Source organism: Panonychus citri, unplaced genomic scaffold (assembly GCF_014898815.1).
Source record: "Panonychus citri isolate SS breed McGregor unplaced genomic scaffold, ASM1489881v1 Contig00138, whole genome shotgun sequence".
Lineage (NCBI taxonomy): Eukaryota > Metazoa > Arthropoda > Arachnida > Trombidiformes > Tetranychidae > Panonychus > Panonychus citri.
The window spans coordinates 414,100-432,356 of record NW_026515543.1 but is presented as its reverse complement, the minus strand read 5'-3'; the positions used below and the strand labels follow the sequence as shown (position 1 = coordinate 432,356).

Genomic DNA, 18,257 nt, shown 5'->3' with positions numbered 1-18,257 from the left:
TTTTTTTTTCTTCATTTCTATTAACCATTCAATTGACTCTACGTGTGATTGAATAATTTTTTTTTCTACATTTAAGTTAATTAGTGTTTTATTTTTTAATCTTTTTTGTTTTTTTGTTGTTAAAGTAATTTGATTCTAGTGTAATAATCAACCATGGATAAAGTATTAGATAGTTTAGGCTTAAGTGATATAAGACGAATGACGGCTAAGGTATTTATTCCCTTATTTTGACAATTGTTTTTTTTTCATTTTCTTTTCCTTTTATACTTTGAAATTGTTATTAATGTTTGTTTCTTTTTCTTTTTCTTTATTCTTTTCCTTTTTTTATTCTATGCTGTTGTCTCTTGGTACCTTGTGTTTAAATGTTGAAATGAATCTGGATATCGAAACGTTATTGTCTTTTTGATTTTTGGATTTTTCTTGATGATGGTCAATCCAATCATTTTAATTCCATTTCAATTTTTGTTCTCTTCTCTCATTTGGTTTGAAATTGTTATTGTTTGTTTCGCTCGTCCACATAATTAAAGAATAGCAAAGAGACAAGAAGAAAACAAAATATCAACACTTTTGTTGGTCCGGATGGTGTTCAAGTTGATGAAGAAGGTTATATAATCCGTAATGATGTTGGAAATAATCGTAAAGAAGAGGATGATCATTTCTATTCAAGTTCCGATGATGATTCTGAAGATGAAAAACAAGGGAAAAGATTTAAATTTGAAATTAAACCCATCCAGTTAACAAATGGTGGACCAAGTGTTGCTGAGCTTAGGAAAACAGTTAAAAGGCTTTCAATATCACCTTCTATCTCTCATCCTAATAATATGACTCGTTGTAAGTCGTATGGTAGTCTTTCAAGTGAAGTAAGGATGACTCCAGTGTCAGTGAACTCATCATCATCCCAAGGACCTTCACCGTTGACACTTGGACTGACAAATGTGATTCCAATTGCTGTGGCAATTCAAGAATGTATTTCAGCTCGTTTTAAGGGCTCAGATGAATCAAAGTGCCGGATTCAGATTATTGGTAGTCTCAAGATAGCGTTTCCTTCTGGCATAATACAAGTAAAGTATCAAATGACCCGTTTGCTTGTCTCTTAATCATTTTCACCATCATCACATCATCATAATCATAATCATAATCATTATCATAAACATTTGCTTCCTTTAATTTTCCTTCCTAATCTCATCTTTTTAAATTTCTTTTTCTCTCGTGTTTTCATCATCAATTTCTTCATTTAATCTTCCTAATATTTTTCTTTCCTCCTACTCACATTTTACTTACATCTTACTATGAGGAAAGAAAAACAACATTCTTTTCTTGATATTCCTCATTCTCTTTCTCTTTACATTCTATCTTCCTATTCCAACTTATTAGATCTTTTTCACAGAAAAGAACAGAAAAACAAAAATTAAGCTAACAGTTTTCTCTTTACATTCTTTTTCCTTTCCATCATCTTTTCCTTCAATTGTTCATTATGTACCTTTCTCTTAATTTTATTTACTTATTAATGTTTACTGTTTACAGGTTTTCGCAAACAATACTTGTCCAGCCTTATTATCATTTAAACTTACCAATAGCTCCAGATTCGAGCGATTGATCCCGAACAAAGATATTGTGATGCAGTGAGTATAATTTGTTAACCATGGATCGTTGAGCCTCAATCTTGATTCATCATCATCATCATCATCATCATCATCATCATCTCTCTTTCTCTCTCTCTCTCTAAATGTTTACTTATTTTTCTTCACCATCGACCCAGTTTATCATCTTAAACTTAATTTCTCATATTCACCAATCAACCAAAATCCTTCGATCTGTTTATATAATTTTACTAATATGAATTTTTCTTTTCGCTTCTTTTTTTTTCTTTCAATTTCTATAGTAATAAAAGCATTGAGAATGGTATTAAAACGGATACATATTGTTTCGATATGAATATGGTCGGATTAACAAATCATTTGAAAAAATTGAGTGAACAATCACCTCATAGTCGATATTTCAATGCTGAAATTTTAAAGTATCAATTAAAGGCCAGGGGAGCGACCTTTTGTCCTCTTCAGGTCGTTTCGCATTGGAAATGTGAACCAACCACAACAGGATTGAAAGTAGATTACAAATACAATGCTTGTGCATTATCATCAATTCAACCTTTAAAAAATGTAACTTTCAGTGTTAATGTTGATGGAGGAGTCCAATCATTTAAAACTACGCCCAATGCTACATGGTAATTAACTAATAACGAGTTTGATATACAATTTTTTTTTCTTCTCATTGTTATTTATTACTCATATTACTGTTGACTTCTCATATGATTGAGTGCTTATGGTACTGTTGCTCACTCTGATCAATTAATTACGTACTTTACTCATTCTATTAGAACAACGTGATTAAGCAAGAAACTATAAACAATCAGTCGATAAAAAAACAACAAACTAATTGAAAGCGAAGAAGAAAAAAAAATGAACCATCAAAATTAATCACAATTAACTTTATCTTTCATTCTTATTCATTTATATGTATAAAAATACTTTAACAGGAACGAGGAGAAAAAATCAATTTCCTGGCAATTTGATGAAGTATCAGTTGGATCGGAAGGAAAAGGTCTGGGATCGTTAAAAGCCAAATTTGATGTATCCGATGGACCATCAACACCAGGAGCAGTTAATGTACAATTCAGCGGTAACGGGGCTACTTTTTCGGGTGTAGAGTTTGCTTTAAATTGTATTGGTTACCGGATCTCGTTAATGAAGAAACAAATCTCAACAGGTATGAATAAATTGAAAAAAATTTTCTCACCTCAAACTCAATTCATATTAATAAAATTTTCTTTTCTCTCAATGATTATCTTTTCTCATTCTAGGGCGTTATCTCAGTGAAGCAGATTCATCGATAAGCTATGCATGCATATAGGAAAATCAATGTAATTAATTGTCCAAAAGTCGAGACACTTTGATTCGTCCTCATCAATCCCCCAATTTCACTCTCATCCTTTCATTTTTCGTTTCTCTCTCTTTCTCCCTCTCCATCATTGTGTGTTATGCTTCCTATGATAGTGCCTCATCTCTCTCTCTCTCTCTCTCTCTGCTCCCATTTCTCTCTCACTCCATCTCAATCATATGAACATAGAACCCACAATAACCTCCCCACACAAATACACTCACCAAAGAGTAGGTAAAAGTAAGAAATCAGCAACCAAGATACAAACTTAAACATTAATCATTGTCGAAAACACGAAAAGTGTCATCAAAAGTACTAGTTAATCAAATTGATTACCAAACGCAAAGTTATCACTGGTTTCATGGTTATCTTATTTTTCCCCTTACTCTTTGCAATATAAATATTATATTTAATATAATTTAAATTATATGCATATGAACCGGTTTTTATCATGTGTTTGTTATGATCAACAAAAAAAACACTCACACCATTGAATCTTAATCATGTCAATTTAACAAACAATCCAGATCAAAGACACCCTATCCTTTTTCACTCCCATCATACACCAAACCATTATTACAACCAAAATCAACACTAATCAACTTTCACGCCTTCTCGTATCTCTCAACAATCTAATCTTCCCTTTTTTCTTGGTTAAGTTAAATGGTATTTATTTTAAACATGAATTTACTTGCCAGAATTTACAAAACAAAAAACAATTGAGCAAGAAGCAAAAAAAAACAATCAACTGATCAACATTGAACGAAATCAATTGTGCAACATAATCATAAACTGTTGATATTGTTGTTGTTGTTTTTTGGTAATTGATCAATCAACTCTCATGCTCTCTCACTTACAATGTATATCTCATAGATCTGCCTTGTCAATTGAAATATCAACTGAATATCAATCAATCAATTAAGATCAATGAATTAATTTTCTTCTTCCTATTCATACACTCCAATAATTGAATCTTTCCCCTCCCACTCCCATGCTCATCTCTCTCTCTCTCTCTCTCTCTCTAAAAAATTCAAGTATGACGACAAAGTCGAGTTTGATAAATAATTAAATTAATTTACAATTAATTAAAATATGAAAGATTGAGAAAGAAAAAAGTTACCATTTATAAATTAACACTCGTTTACTTTAAACTAGTCACATTTATATAACACGAAACCGAAATATTTTTTCAGTGGAATTATTGAAAATCAATTAATTTCCATAATTAATTAATCTTCTTTTCTCTATATATATTTCTCATTCCTTTTAATTATAATCCAATCAATGTAATCTATTTCTTTCTCTCTCTCTCTTTTTCTAAGTGTTATTAATGAGATCTAATCTAAGGTAAAACGAGTGTAACAATTAATTTAATAAGTTTTTCTTATACAACAATCTATCGTCTAATTTTAATTGTCTAAAAAAATTTTACAATGTACATGTATGATTATCAATCTATTATTATTGATTTTTTTTGCTCATTTTAATCTTATATTAACTAATCTCTTTGTAATCTCTTCACAAACACAAAAAATAAGTCACTTTAATTGTAATAACCTGTTAATTGCTCCTTCTTTACGTTTCCTCCTCCTAAATCCATTTGTAAATGGTAATGTTTAATTGTAATGATGATGATGACACTAAATCTGATGCTTTGTTTTCAAAGAGAGAGAGGAAGAGAGAGAGAAAAAATTTCATGGTTATTAACAACAATTAACACTATCAGAAGGAATCGAATCAAATTCACAATGTAAATTGTATCTCACTAATTTTTGTATTGATTTGAGAGAAGAAAAAAAGAAAGATAAAAAGAAAGAGAACTTTTCTTTAAACCTCTCAATTGCTAACAATTTGAACTGAATTAATATTTATAAATAAAAGAGAAAAATATATTAATATGTATTTACCATTGTTCAGTTGATTGTATTGGAAAAGAAAAGTTAATTTAATCAAAAGTGATCATTGTTCAGTTGATTGTTTACTATTTTGTTTCCTTTTCTTTGTCCTTCATAATAATAATCAATTCTAAACAATTATCATTATCATCATGATAAAGATCAAATTGTGATAGAAATTGTTGACTTCATTTGGATGGATTGATCAAGTTGATCCAATTTACAATTTAAAGTTAATTACTATCATTATCATCATGATTAAGTAAATAAATCTAAAAACCAGGATTAACAATGTGATCTGAAAAGGGAAGGATAAAAAATAATAACAATTATTAGTTGAAAATGAATAATTAATAAGTAAATAAATCAATAATCAAGGACAATTAAGTGGATTGGCGATATAATTGTTAACAATTAACACTTACTTTGAGATGGAATTTTCAATTTATCGTCATCGTTGATAACAATTTGATAATTATCATTTCTAAATTTATATTGTATCAACAATCCCTTGTCTTCACCAAAACATGGATCATAGAATCCTGGTAAATTGAACTATTATTGGGAAGAGAAAAACAATTTAAAAGAAAATGAATCAACTAATTAAACGTGAGAATAATTAACAAACAATTAGTTTACCTTTGATGAACTAGGTAATGTTAGACTACTATTTTGAACAAGGCACTGTAAAGGTATTCGGACATCATGAATATCCGTTAATTGGGATAATGAAAATGAAGAGGTGGATGTTGAGTCCATTGAATGGTCATTCTCAAGAATAAGAGTGATACTTTTCTTGGAACCATAAATTGCTCTTTCGATTAATAGACCAGATTTTGATCGTTCATTAGAACAATTTCTATGATAAGTTTCGGACATAAGATCGATAGCAGTTTCAGCTTCTTTTCTTTTGACAATCATTTCAGCTGAATTTTCATTCCTCGATTTTCGTAGTTCCTTTTCCTTTTCCGCTTCGTTATAAGGATCTATCACAAAAGATTTGGCACATAAATAGGCAGCTATTGGAACTAGAGTTCCATAGAAAATGGGTGAAGGTATAATACTTTCCGAGAGAAGAATGGAAAAAGTATAACTTTGATTTGCTCGTTTCAATCTATGGAAGAGAAAGAAGAAGAAAATTAAATTAAATTCTGACATAACAGTTAATCAATTTGATTGGAATTCAATTTGATACCTTAATTTACATGATACACCGGATTTTGTACCAATAGATAGAGTGGTTCCAGCCACTGAATGTTGTGATATCCGAGTTTCCCAGCCATATTCAACGATCGCACCAAAGAAACCACCTCTGATTTAGATGATTTAAATTAGTCTTCAAATTGTCAGAGAAAAGTAAATTATCATTTGAATACTTACTTGATTCCACATTTAATTTTGGTATCATTGAATGACAAGTTACGGGTATAGCTCATAGAGATGAATGTATTTGGAATACCAAACTAAATCGGAATTAGAATTAAATCAATAAAATTAATGATTAGCATGATAACTAAATTGTTGTGGAGGGTAAATTTTGTTTTACCTGAATTCGACTGATAACTGAATGATTTGGGTTCTTCCAAGCGATTGTTGTATTGACACAACTTTCTAATCCAAATTTCCAAGTTAAAAATCCTTCGAGATTCTTGTCAAGATGACGATACAAAACTATACAGAGAGAAAAGGTAATTAAATATGATAAATATTCTTCTGGTGATTGGAGATAAATGTATGAACTAACCAACTTCGATTCCGGGAGTCAATTCCCCTGAATTATAGTGACATAGACCATTGATGGTACAAAATGATCGTTTAGTTAAATAGCGAAACCATTTAAGACCAAAAAGTGGACCTTGACCAGCGGTAAATTGATATTCATACCAAGATGTCGGTGATGAAACATGTCGCAGGCTTGTGGCAAAGGCACCACCACCGATGCCGTTTTTATTTTGTAGATTACCAGTTAACGAAAGTGTATCTTTGGTTGTTAATGGTGCATCTAAAGATTGATCAATTTCCATTGAGCTAATTTCAAGATTAGCCAGTGAAAAGAAGCCTTCATCATCATCATCATAATCTTCACCATCATCGAAATCATAAGTTTCAAATAAATCGGTGGCATTAATTCCTATGGTGATATTTCCTCTTGGATTTGCTCGTTGTTGTAAACGACGTTCTTGTCTCTCTCTTTCCAGTCTTTCATATTCTTCACGAATTTCATTTGGTGTTTTGGTTCGCTGGACAATCTCCCATCCCTCAGTTTCCAAACCTTTAACACCAAGGGTATCATAAATAGCTCTCTTGTGAGGGTCAATTAGCACTTTAGAAAAGAATAGAAAAGAAAACCAAAAAATCAATTGTCATCTAAGGTCATCAAAGATCTTGCAATTATATAAATTGAGACAAACCTTCATAGGCTTTTTTGGTCTTGGTAAATAAAACTTCAGCTTGTTTCTTGAGAAGAGGATCAGTGTGTTTATCGGGGTGATAGATTTTACTAAATTTCTTGTATGAATCTCTAATTTCGTCCACAGTTGCCTGGAGAAAGGTTAAAATAATCCATGAGCATTGAAGATCAGGTGATAATATGATGAGAGAAAAAAAGAAGAAAAAAAATACCGGTGAGAATAAGAAAATTGTTCTCAATCATTTTCAAAGAGAAAAAAAAAAGAGAATTGTTAACATAATATAGTTAGCACATTTGCACCCTAAATATTAATGAATAATACAATCTTATACCCAATTTAAATGAAAGTTAATTCAGTTATAATTGAACAATCAAAAATAAAAGGAAAATTAAAATCTTCATATGTACTTACAGTGCGATCAAGATTGAGTAAAGTGTAATAATCATCTTCAATCAGTCTTCCACTCTGCTCATCAACCGATTCAAATGACATTAATGTAAAATAGAAGAGTTAAACTCTCGATTAACAATTAAACAAAAACAATTAATCTAAAATACAAAGAAAAAAATCAAGTCCAACAATCAAATTAAAAGAAACATTGAATTACAAGAAACCAAGAAAAAAAAATCAACAGAATCCTCGTGTTAGGGACCATCTCCTAAGTTCTAATCCATTTTCCTTCTTTAAAACAATTAATCTTTTCATCTAATGATTAAATTAATTTTCCTTAATCTCAACAATCAACATTAAACTATTTTCTAAATAATCGTTAACTAATTAAAGAAAATTAATCAGAAAAGAATAATTAGTTTTCCATTTTGTTCTAATTAAATGTTCCCCAAAGGAGTTTCATCATTTTTCCAACAGATGATGAGAAGGTTAATTTTTATTTGGAATATTGAATTTAATTTTCTCTAATTGTTTTCTATTAAATTTGTGTTTTTGATTCTTTTTTTTTGTTTCGTCGAACAATTTGTTTAATTATGACTTATGAGGGTAATACTAGTTATATATTCCAAGAGGCCATAAAACAATCTATCAACGAATGGACTGAATTGTTACATGTGATTGAAGTTTATGGAGCTGGTGGTCGGCAAGCGGGTGAGAAATTAATTTGGATGGGTGATGTTTTATTTGATTATTTTCGAACTACACCCGAGGAGCAATTAAAAAACGAGATAAACAATTATGTTGCTGCAATAGTTGATAACGAGTTTGATTTTGTTCCTATGGATAAATCGATGGATATATTTGTTGATAAACTGTTGGAATATCATTTATTATGGTCAACTGGTAAAGTTAATTCGGTGTGCGGGATAATGGATGATCGAAAACGATTAAATCGTCTAAAAAAGGAAGCCTTGGCCAAGGAAAATAAAACCCTTACTGAGAGTATGGAGAGAATGGTTCTCTCAAATGACCAACAACCATCAGCTGTTCAAAATACTGATCCAAATTTACAAGCAACAACATCATCATCATCATCGGAGAGCAATTTAACTTCACAACAATCAGGGAATGATGTCGAAATGAGTGATTCAAATGAATGGACGGTTGTAAATAAGAGACGAAATCGTAAAAGATGAATATTCATCATATAATTTGAAACACTTCTCATTGATTATCACAATTAAATTTGACCAATCTTCAAGTTCAATGTTTATCTAATACAGCGGTAATATAATACATGTAACTAAAAAATGAATCATTTCTTTTGCACAGATAAACTTTGATTATCTCTAATTGTATTCTTGTTAATTACAAGATAAAAGGACAACGATCAAGACGACAATCAGAATATCTGTCGAACCCCCAAATTGGCCACAAGGAGTAATAAGAGAGCAGCGTTTTCAATGGTCACCTAATGGAGGAAACAAAATAAGGACCAATTAATATTGTCAACAATTAGAATCAATCAACTAACACTAAGGAGATTCTTTGATGAATATTCAAGATCACCAAAGATGGTGAAATATTTTCTCTGGGTAACATATTCAAGGAAATTTAGAACTGCCAATTTGATTCGGGTTTGTTGTATCCTAATGCCAATCGAAGTTAACTGACCAATGGTGTGGTCAATCTGTGACAATAACAAAAAAAAAAGATCGAAAGGAAAAACAAAACAAAACAAAATCAAACAATCAAAACAATTAAATCAATCAAATGGAAACTCAACCCAAACGTATTACCTTTTTCTGGGCATAATTGGCTGATATAAAATGTAACGATTGACCAGTGGCACAATTGAGTAATCCATAAATGGTCAAGACAATTTTAAGATCCTGTCGAGTTGGCGAGCAAAAGACAAGATACAAAATTAACGATTGATTAATAAACGATGAGATGAACAGTGAATGATTTAATTTCTCCCAAAAATAATAAGTAACAACGATCGACTTTAATTGGTTGGTAATATGTTTCACCGATCGACGGATTAAAATATCTCTCTTGGAATTGGATATATCAGCAGAATTACCAAGTGACCTCAAGGAAAGATGATACGAATCAAATCGCTGAGCGATAAAAAACATATCAAGGCCAAAAAAGAAGCCAAAATTGATCGCATAAGCGGAAACAAGGAAACCGGCGATTCCATGAAGACCCATGTAAATAATATTGAGTAAATAAGAACCCGGTGGACATTGAAATAATAGTGGACTATTAAGACCAACGGTCAATACAAAAGCTAAGATGAGATTGGATTGAGTTTGATGGAGAAACAATTTGATCACTTTAATATCGAATTGATTTTTAGATGTTAACAATGAATTAACTCGGACCCAGTGTTGATATTTAACTGACCAATTGGTATATTTAAGGAATAGGCCACAGTAGAGAGCGGCAATTGTCCAAATGGTCAACAATAAGTCCAATGGAGTCCGAATAGGGCCAAAGGTAATCGTTGCATCGCCAAGATAATACAACAATGGATTAGTAGGAGGTAAAAGGGTAAAAACAATTGTCTTAATTGTGATTAGAGTGAAAAATATTAATGATAAATAAGAAACTATTTTCCGTTTAGTTGACTGGCCAATATAATCAAAGTGGAGTAATAATTGTTTCTCAAAATAATTGGAAAGCTCAGTTAATTGTTGAGATGATAATTTATCCATAATTAATCAATCAAATCTCAAATGAACTAATCGGATTTAGACTTTATCAAGAAAGTTAATCCAACAGAAATTAACTTCAATTATCAAATGTTATGAGATCAGAAATTAGAAAAAAAAATCACGACAACATACAATTAATATTACGAACCAATGTTGACTGTTAATTGTTTCATCCTACGGTTGCTAATTAAAAATGTATTCAACAAGATGATCTGTTGATTATCAATGAATCAATGTGATTAAGGAATCAACATTGAAACTTATTCGTGTACATGAGTATTAAACCTTAATGATTTTTTTTTCTTCTCTCATTCAAATGATTTATTAATGTTCCTTTAACTGAGAAATCAACCCAATCACATCATCATAATTAACATGGAATTGTAAATTATATTGATTAAATTATCGGTAAAATAAGGTAACAATTAAACTAATCATAAGTCTTGTTTTTCCAGCTTAAGATACATGTGAACACTAATTTCTAATCATTTTCAAAGTTACTAATTGATTAACCATCAGAGTTAATTACGATTGGAAATGATTAGAAAACTTTTTCTTTCTCATGATATTAATCTAATTTTAAATATTTCTCCTTAATTGTAGTCGAAATGCCAAATGAGCCAATTGAAGATAAACCAAAAAATCTATTGATTATCGATCATTACAATTGATTAATCGGATTTACGAGTTAACATTAAAATGATAAATTATGGAAAAGTTAATTGTTCTTTCATCTTTATCAATGGAAATCAAGAAAAAGAAACAAAATATCAACGCTGATTGTTACGTCTGAGTAACAATTAAGATAATTTCTCTTCTTCCATTGATATTATTTTACATTTTTCTATATTTAAAATGATTTGAAAAAAGTTTTCCAAATAATATTTGATATGCTCTTTAAAACTATTGATAAAATCGTTCTGAGAACAAGAGGTCTCAAGGATCAGCGATGATCGATTACCCTTGATGTCGAAAAGGTGATTGAGTTGATTTCAGACGAAAAGAGAATCTGAAATTAGAGATTAATTAATAATCTTACCTGAGATCGAATGAAAATTCTGATGGAAAATTGAATTATTATTGATGCGCCCGCCAAGAGATTATTATTAAATTTTATCGTATAAATTTGAGCGATTAAACCATTGGAATGAACCAACAATTAACACCTACGATGTTAATCAATATTAAATTGTTACGATAATAATATTAACCATATAAGATGAGCAGTCGTTGTCTGATTCATCAACTGTACTTGAGCATTAACAGGTAAGTTTACTGATAAAAGAATGAAAAAATTGTGATAATATTTCAATTCCTCTTTGAGTCTGATATCATTTAGGACAAAACTGAATCAGTTAATTGTCTCAGTAAACATAGCAATTAAACTTTTTTTGTTTCTCTGTTTCTTTTGCTGTTGAATATAAATCATCATAAGAAATTTACTTCATCTATAAATTGTTGAAATAATTTCACTCGAAAGACAAAATTAGTTAATCATCTTACTCACATTACAATCCTTTCAAATTTGATTGTTATAACATCTTAATTGTAATCACCATGAGCCAATCAGTAATTAATCAACACTCCTGTGTATCCATCTTGATCACAATCATCTTAATGACAATCTCAATGGTCACTACAACAACTTCATACTCACCCTACAAACCAGGTAAGTAATTAAAACTTAATTACAATTACAATTAACAAACCAAATTAAATCTAAACTAAAACTAATCTAACAACAATTCTAAACAATTAATCAACTTCAAAGATGAAAGAGAAAATCTGATTATTATTATTCCATGACAATTAGAACTAATTATCTCAACTTAGAACCAAAAAATTGAAATTGAAATCGAAAATTTCGAGATTAAGATTTTGTAAAAAAAAGTTCTAATTCTATTATATGAATTCCTATAGGATTGAAATTATAATAAAAAGACCCGAAATGATTATGATTAAGTCTAAATTGTTGTTAACAATAATTTAATGTTCCAAGACAAATTAGATGCTAAAGTTTTCCCAGTAAATTGAGTAAATGTTAATGAACACTCAACTTAATCATCTCTGAACTTTTATCTTCATCATCAACTTTATTATTACCCTGATGATCATGCTAATAATGTTTGGGTGTTAATTCATATTCAAATATAATCAGAAAACAAAAAGTTTACTTAATCAATGTTGACTTGAAGTTGGAACTTTTTTATTATTATTATTATCAATTCGTAACATTTCATGAAGCTTCATTATTTCCCTGTCGCTCCCATGGAATCCTGTTAATCATCCAGGTTACTTTAATATTCACATCCAATTATGATGATCATGAAAAGTATGCACACAATTTAGTAAATTGTTATTACCAACAAAGTAGCAAAAGTCCAAAAATCAGTAACAATTAACGTTTTCAGCTGAAAGTTAAAGATGAAAGTGGAACTTTTTTGCCTGGAAAAGTTCAAGAGATGAATTTTCTAAGAGAAAATTAGTTAAAAGAAGAAGGGAAAAAAGTTCCTGTTCGAAATTCAATCAACTTTCAAGTGACAAACATAAGAAAATATGAAATCTTGGTGTTGGTGCTCAGGATTTTCAGTCTGAACACTTTCGATTTCATCGGAATGAATCAATTTCGTTGAAGAAGAAAAAAAATATTACCTCAACTTCAATCAATATCTTGTAACAATCCTCATGATTATCATGATATCGAAGATGAATTCTCATTGAATTATCTTACTCATGTTCACCCCTTCAATCATTCAGTAAATAATTCAGTCTCCATGAAAAAAAAAACATGAAACATAATAAAAAAAGTACAACTTTCATGTGAATAATAATCATGGATAATAATGAGATCGGTGTAAATAATATTTCCTCTCTCTCTCTCCCTCCCTGACTATTTGAATTATTACCATGATAATAGTTTTGTGAATATAATATGACTACGGAAAGGGGGGAAAAATTACATGAAACAAAATTCTGAAAGAAAAAAAAACGTTCTGAATAATATCATCAACTTGATATGATAATAATCATATGGTAATCATCAACTCCCATGTAATAATTTATTGATAGATTTGATTGTTGATCTTTAAAAAGTATAACAATATTTTCACCAACGTTCAAGTTGATTGGAAATCAGTTTATTGTTGATATTATAATAACAACTCAACAGGGAATTGTTATCATTTTTACTTTGTTATCTATTGATTAGATTCACCGATTCATGTTGACCATTGGTCAACATGATGAAATACAATCTGATTAAGTTGAATCATTAGAAATCAGTTAAATCATTAATGTTCATCATCGGAAATTAGATTAAAATCTCAAGTGATGTTGAAGAAAAATCGTTTTTTTAACATTTCTTTTAGTTCCTTTTGGCCTCTTATATATATGATTCTCAAGTATTCAATCAACAATTGATGCACTTAAAGATGATGACGATGATGATGACAAGGAAGATGAAATATAAGAGAATGGAAAAAGGAAAAGGAAATGATGATAATATGTTCAATGTTCATTTGATTTGTTAGTTGATTAAAATGCTTTCAAAAGCTTTTCGTTTGTATTATAATTTCACCTTCAGTTTGATTATCATGATTATGATTATGATAATTTTACCCACTGATATTGGTCAAGAGTTAATCTATTGGTCATCCTAAACATGAGGTTAATTTACAATTTATGCTGTCAAAAGTGTTGATTCATTGTACCAAATTAACGTAAAGATAATCAGCGTTGAATTAACTTGATTCATTATTATATTATGATAATTATCACCTATTGTTGTTAATCATGTTCAATCATCACCTTTAGGTTAATTCAGTTTTCATCAAGTATCATCATAATCATGAAAATCATTTGATTGTAAATCCTGTTGTCAATGAAATTCATGAATAATAAACCTGACGAGTTACAGTTAACATATTAACCATCATCAGATTGTGTTAATTTATTCATTATCATGTTGATTACTCAATATCATCATGGTGATTATGATATACTCACATAATTAACATGCTAATAAACATGAAGCTTTTTCCTGATTTCCAATTCATTTTTCAATCTCTTTCACCTTAATCTATATAATATATAAATTTACTATATTATCTTGAAGATATTCAGATTTTCCCATGAAAATTTATCCCCTGCATGAAAAGATATGAAAGTAAATTGAAATGCTGCTGAAAATCCGGAAGGTGGATGATCCTGTCACCTGATGATAATGATGTAATTCAATTACCGTTATAAGTAATGGCTGATGATGAGGTTAACTGATATCGACTTGAGATTCATCAACAGTTAATAAGATAATCATTTGAACATAACCAGAGTTAGTTAAATATTTTCAGGGTTAAATTAATGTTGACAAGATGATGATTTATAGTCAATGGTTAAAGAGATGATAAAACTCACTAACAAATCCAAAAGGGATAATCTTAAGTCTGTGAAGATAAATAATACAATTAACATCATCTAAGTTCTGACACAATTCACTTGAATAGTACATGATAATGATTAGATAACTATAAACATCATCATCACCCTGTAAAAGTATTGAAATTATTGAACAAAAAAAAACCTCAAGACAAAAATGATTCACTTTGTTTTCCTATGAGGATTTGATTGAGTTTCAACCGATTCCATTTGATTTCATATTAGTTGATCAGATTAATGGAACCAACAGAATTTAGTTGATTAATTTTCTTCTCTCTCTCTCTCTCTTCCTAATTGTTAATCATCATGATTAACCCTTTAACCCACCACCAATCAGATTTGGTTGATCAACTTTTTTTTCTCAAATCATTTAACTGGATCAAATTAAATTAATCACAATATTTTCACCCAAAATCGTATTGATTGTAAATGGTGGAAACATTAAAGGGTTAAAGATATTCAATTATCTTATTGACTCATCTTAATTCACTTGATAATAATAATCAATCAGTTATATTAATAGTTGATTGATTTTGTTTATATTTAGTGATAAATGTTCACTCAACGAAAACTCAACTCGAAACAAAAAGTTTTAAAACTTTTCCTCAACTCGACAAAACAAAAAACAAACCGATCTGATTTCAAAGACACTTAACCATTTAGACTGATTGTTGATAATCAATCAATTCCTTTTCCTTACATATGAAACAATCAACTAATTTGAATGATTCAACACCTTCACAATATATATAATTCAAACTCTCATGGTGATTGAATGAAATGAAAAATATTATCAAGAAAAGTAAAATAAACAATTTGATTCTCACTATTAATACATAACGAAAACCATTAAGTTAATTGTTCACTCACTCAGATTATCAGAGTTGATAATTTAAGCTAATTTGATGAGTTAGAAAATTCATCTTGAACATATAATCATGTACAGAACTGAATCAAAACCACCAACAATTGAATCGTTAATGAAATCATCTTGTTCATGGGAAGAGTGAAAAAAACTTTCACCAATCAACAATTTACTCTCATGATTATCATCCAAATCATCATTTTCTTTGTAGATTATGATGTAAAAAAGTCATAGAAACGTTCCTAAGGTAAAAGGAGATAATAATAATCAGGTTTTGTCGATCATCGAATAAGAAGTAAAAAAAAGTTCTAACCAAAGTTCTGAGCTCGAAAAAAACTCTAATGAGCTTAACCGGTACATGGTTAAGAAATGAAAGAAATGATCATGTAAACACTAATCATTAGACTAATTAACTTGTTTTCAAATTTAATTAATCTTATTGCAACTTATGAATTATGAACTTGCCAAAATTTCAACTGGTTAAGATATTGTCATTGGAGATAATCAAGAAACAATCAGACCAGGAAGTAATTATAATAATGATAATAACAACAATCTGCTTAATGAATTGATTCAATATTTGAGAGACGCTAATTCAGTTAACGATAAACTAAAAAATTCCCAATGTTGCCCTGAATTATATTACATTTTAACCGGAACTGGGCCAAGAATATCATCGTTCAGATCGAGCTTATTTTTACCTGTTGGTTTATCATCATCATCCTCACCTCATCATCTTCATCATCATCTTCTTCTTTATCATCAACATTGTCATCTTCCTCTTCACCGGTGGATAAGCGAATGGGCTCAGAATTTCTGGGAAAACGAATGGGATCCGAGTTCTTGGGTAAACGAGTTGGTTCAGAATTTCTGGGAAAAAGAGTGGGCTCAGAATTCTTGGGCAAAAGGGTGGGCTCAGAGTTTCTGGGTAAAAGGGTGGGCTCGGAGTTCCTGGGAAAGCGCATGGGATCAGAATTCCTTGGTTAGAGTAGACAAAATTTCCCACCTTCTAGTCGGTGGAAAAGGGATTCTATCACTTCCCTCTACAATCAACTGAAAAACCTGTAAACTCTGACCTTATCCGATTATCTCTCAACTTTTTATTTCACAATTAAACCTTTGTTAATTGTCACCTTAACAATTTAAATAATATCAACAATCAACACACATACACACAATTAACCATTAAATGTATTACCTGTTCATCATTAGTGTTAATCAAGGTGTAACTTAATCATTGAGTATAATTATTTGAAACATTATATTTTAGTGATTTGGTGAAAATGTTCACAATTTACTAATTGTTGATATTGTCCAAGTTGTTAATCCGAATCAATTTTATTACTCAAATCAAATTGTCATAAGTATTTAACCAAATTAATTGCTAAATTACAATATAAACTTTTTTCCTCCCAATGTTTGTTTGTCCTAATTAACTTTAACTCAATCTAAATCTTAATTGTTTAATCCATAATAATAATAAATCCAAGATTAAAAATAACTAAATCACTAAACTAAACTTACTAATTGATACTAATTTAAATGAATATCAACTAAACTCAAATGAACTTATTGATAAAACTATTGATTGTTATGAGAAAATTTTTCTGATCATTTGTTGTATTGATTATCAGCTAATTAATTGTTTCTAATTTTTCTTTTCGTATCAACAATTTATTCAACAGTCGAAACTTTAAATTCATTTGATTCTCCAATCAATTCAATGTATTTACCTTCATCTTCACCTTCGGTTGATCATTTGCCTCTTTCTTTCCCACCATCAGCTGATTTCCTCTTAATTCAATCACCACCGAAAAGATATTCTGAATTTCTTGGTGGACCAGGTAAAAGAGTCTCTGAATTTTTGGGTGGACCCGGTAAACGAGATCCAAGTTACGGGTCATCCTCTTCATCCAATGAATCGGGTAAAAGGTTACGAGCAACAACCGGCTATTATTTGGCTAAAAAATTGTCCGAAATTTTATCCCGAAACTCAAATGGCCCCGTTGTTGGACCTTATCGACCTGGTGGATCAGAGTTTCTCGGTGGACCAGGTAAACGATGATAACAATCAGTTTAATCATAACAATTAAACTCTTTCCATCTATCTAATAATAATAATATTAACTTCTAACCTGTTAATTGTTTGGCAAAATCAATCGATCAATTTTACCAATCAAATAACAAACAATTTTCTTCCCTCATTTAATTACCAAATAAATATATTAATTAGTTAGTAAACACTACAATTAGATCAATGAAAACTTTTAATTAGCTCAACTATTAGGAGGAAATAAACAACAATCAAGTAAACATCATAACAATTGAAATTTCAACCAAATAATAATCATAATTACATATGAAAACTTTTCATACAATAATGATAACAATTAAAAATTGATCAACAGAAAAACAAAAGTAAGTATTAAAATGAAACGTTCAAACAATTAACTAATGTCTTGTTGCTGGTTGCGTAAATTAATTGTATATTTATGAGAGAAATGATTAACTAAATCAAATAAAAAGACAAATATAATAACAAAGAGCAATTGAATTTATTACATTTTGAATTGTTGCTGATTGATTGTTGGTGAGGCAAGAA

The 18,257-nt window shown here is 29.7% G+C and overlaps 3 protein-coding genes across 3 annotated transcripts; 2 read left to right on the top strand and 1 right to left on the bottom strand.

Annotated features, from left to right (window-relative positions):
* Positions 1 to 7: 7 nt before the first annotated feature.
* LOC128393141 (F-BAR domain only protein 2-like) lies at positions 8 to 4,839 on the top strand. Its single transcript, XM_053353270.1, has 6 exons — positions 8 to 210; positions 528 to 1,061; positions 1,525 to 1,622; positions 1,883 to 2,224; positions 2,537 to 2,766; positions 2,861 to 4,839. The coding sequence occupies exons 1-6, from the start codon at positions 154 to 156 to the stop codon at positions 2,908 to 2,910; spliced, it is 1,311 nt and encodes a 436-aa protein (XP_053209245.1). The 5' UTR covers positions 8 to 153; the 3' UTR covers positions 2,911 to 4,839.
* On the bottom strand, positions 4,240 to 7,867 carry LOC128393139 (dnaJ homolog subfamily C member 11-like). Its single transcript, XM_053353268.1, has 10 exons — positions 7,655 to 7,867; positions 7,244 to 7,373; positions 6,577 to 7,155; positions 6,379 to 6,503; positions 6,213 to 6,295; positions 6,028 to 6,144; positions 5,472 to 5,946; positions 5,258 to 5,387; positions 4,845 to 5,130; positions 4,240 to 4,589 (listed from the first exon to the last, which is right to left on the bottom strand). The coding sequence occupies exons 1-9, from the start codon at positions 7,733 to 7,735 to the stop codon at positions 5,105 to 5,107; spliced, it is 1,746 nt and encodes a 581-aa protein (XP_053209243.1). The 5' UTR covers positions 7,736 to 7,867; the 3' UTR covers positions 4,240 to 4,589; positions 4,845 to 5,104.
* A 3,145-nt stretch (positions 7,868 to 11,012) lies between these two features.
* LOC128393148 (uncharacterized) lies at positions 11,013 to 18,192 on the top strand. The gene is made up of 2 exons (XM_053353277.1): positions 11,013 to 12,025; positions 17,341 to 18,192. Exons 1-2 carry the CDS (start codon positions 11,914 to 11,916, stop codon positions 17,718 to 17,720), a joined length of 492 nt encoding a protein of 163 aa, XP_053209252.1. The 5' UTR covers positions 11,013 to 11,913; the 3' UTR covers positions 17,721 to 18,192.
* The last annotated feature ends 65 nt before the right edge of the window (positions 18,193 to 18,257 follow it).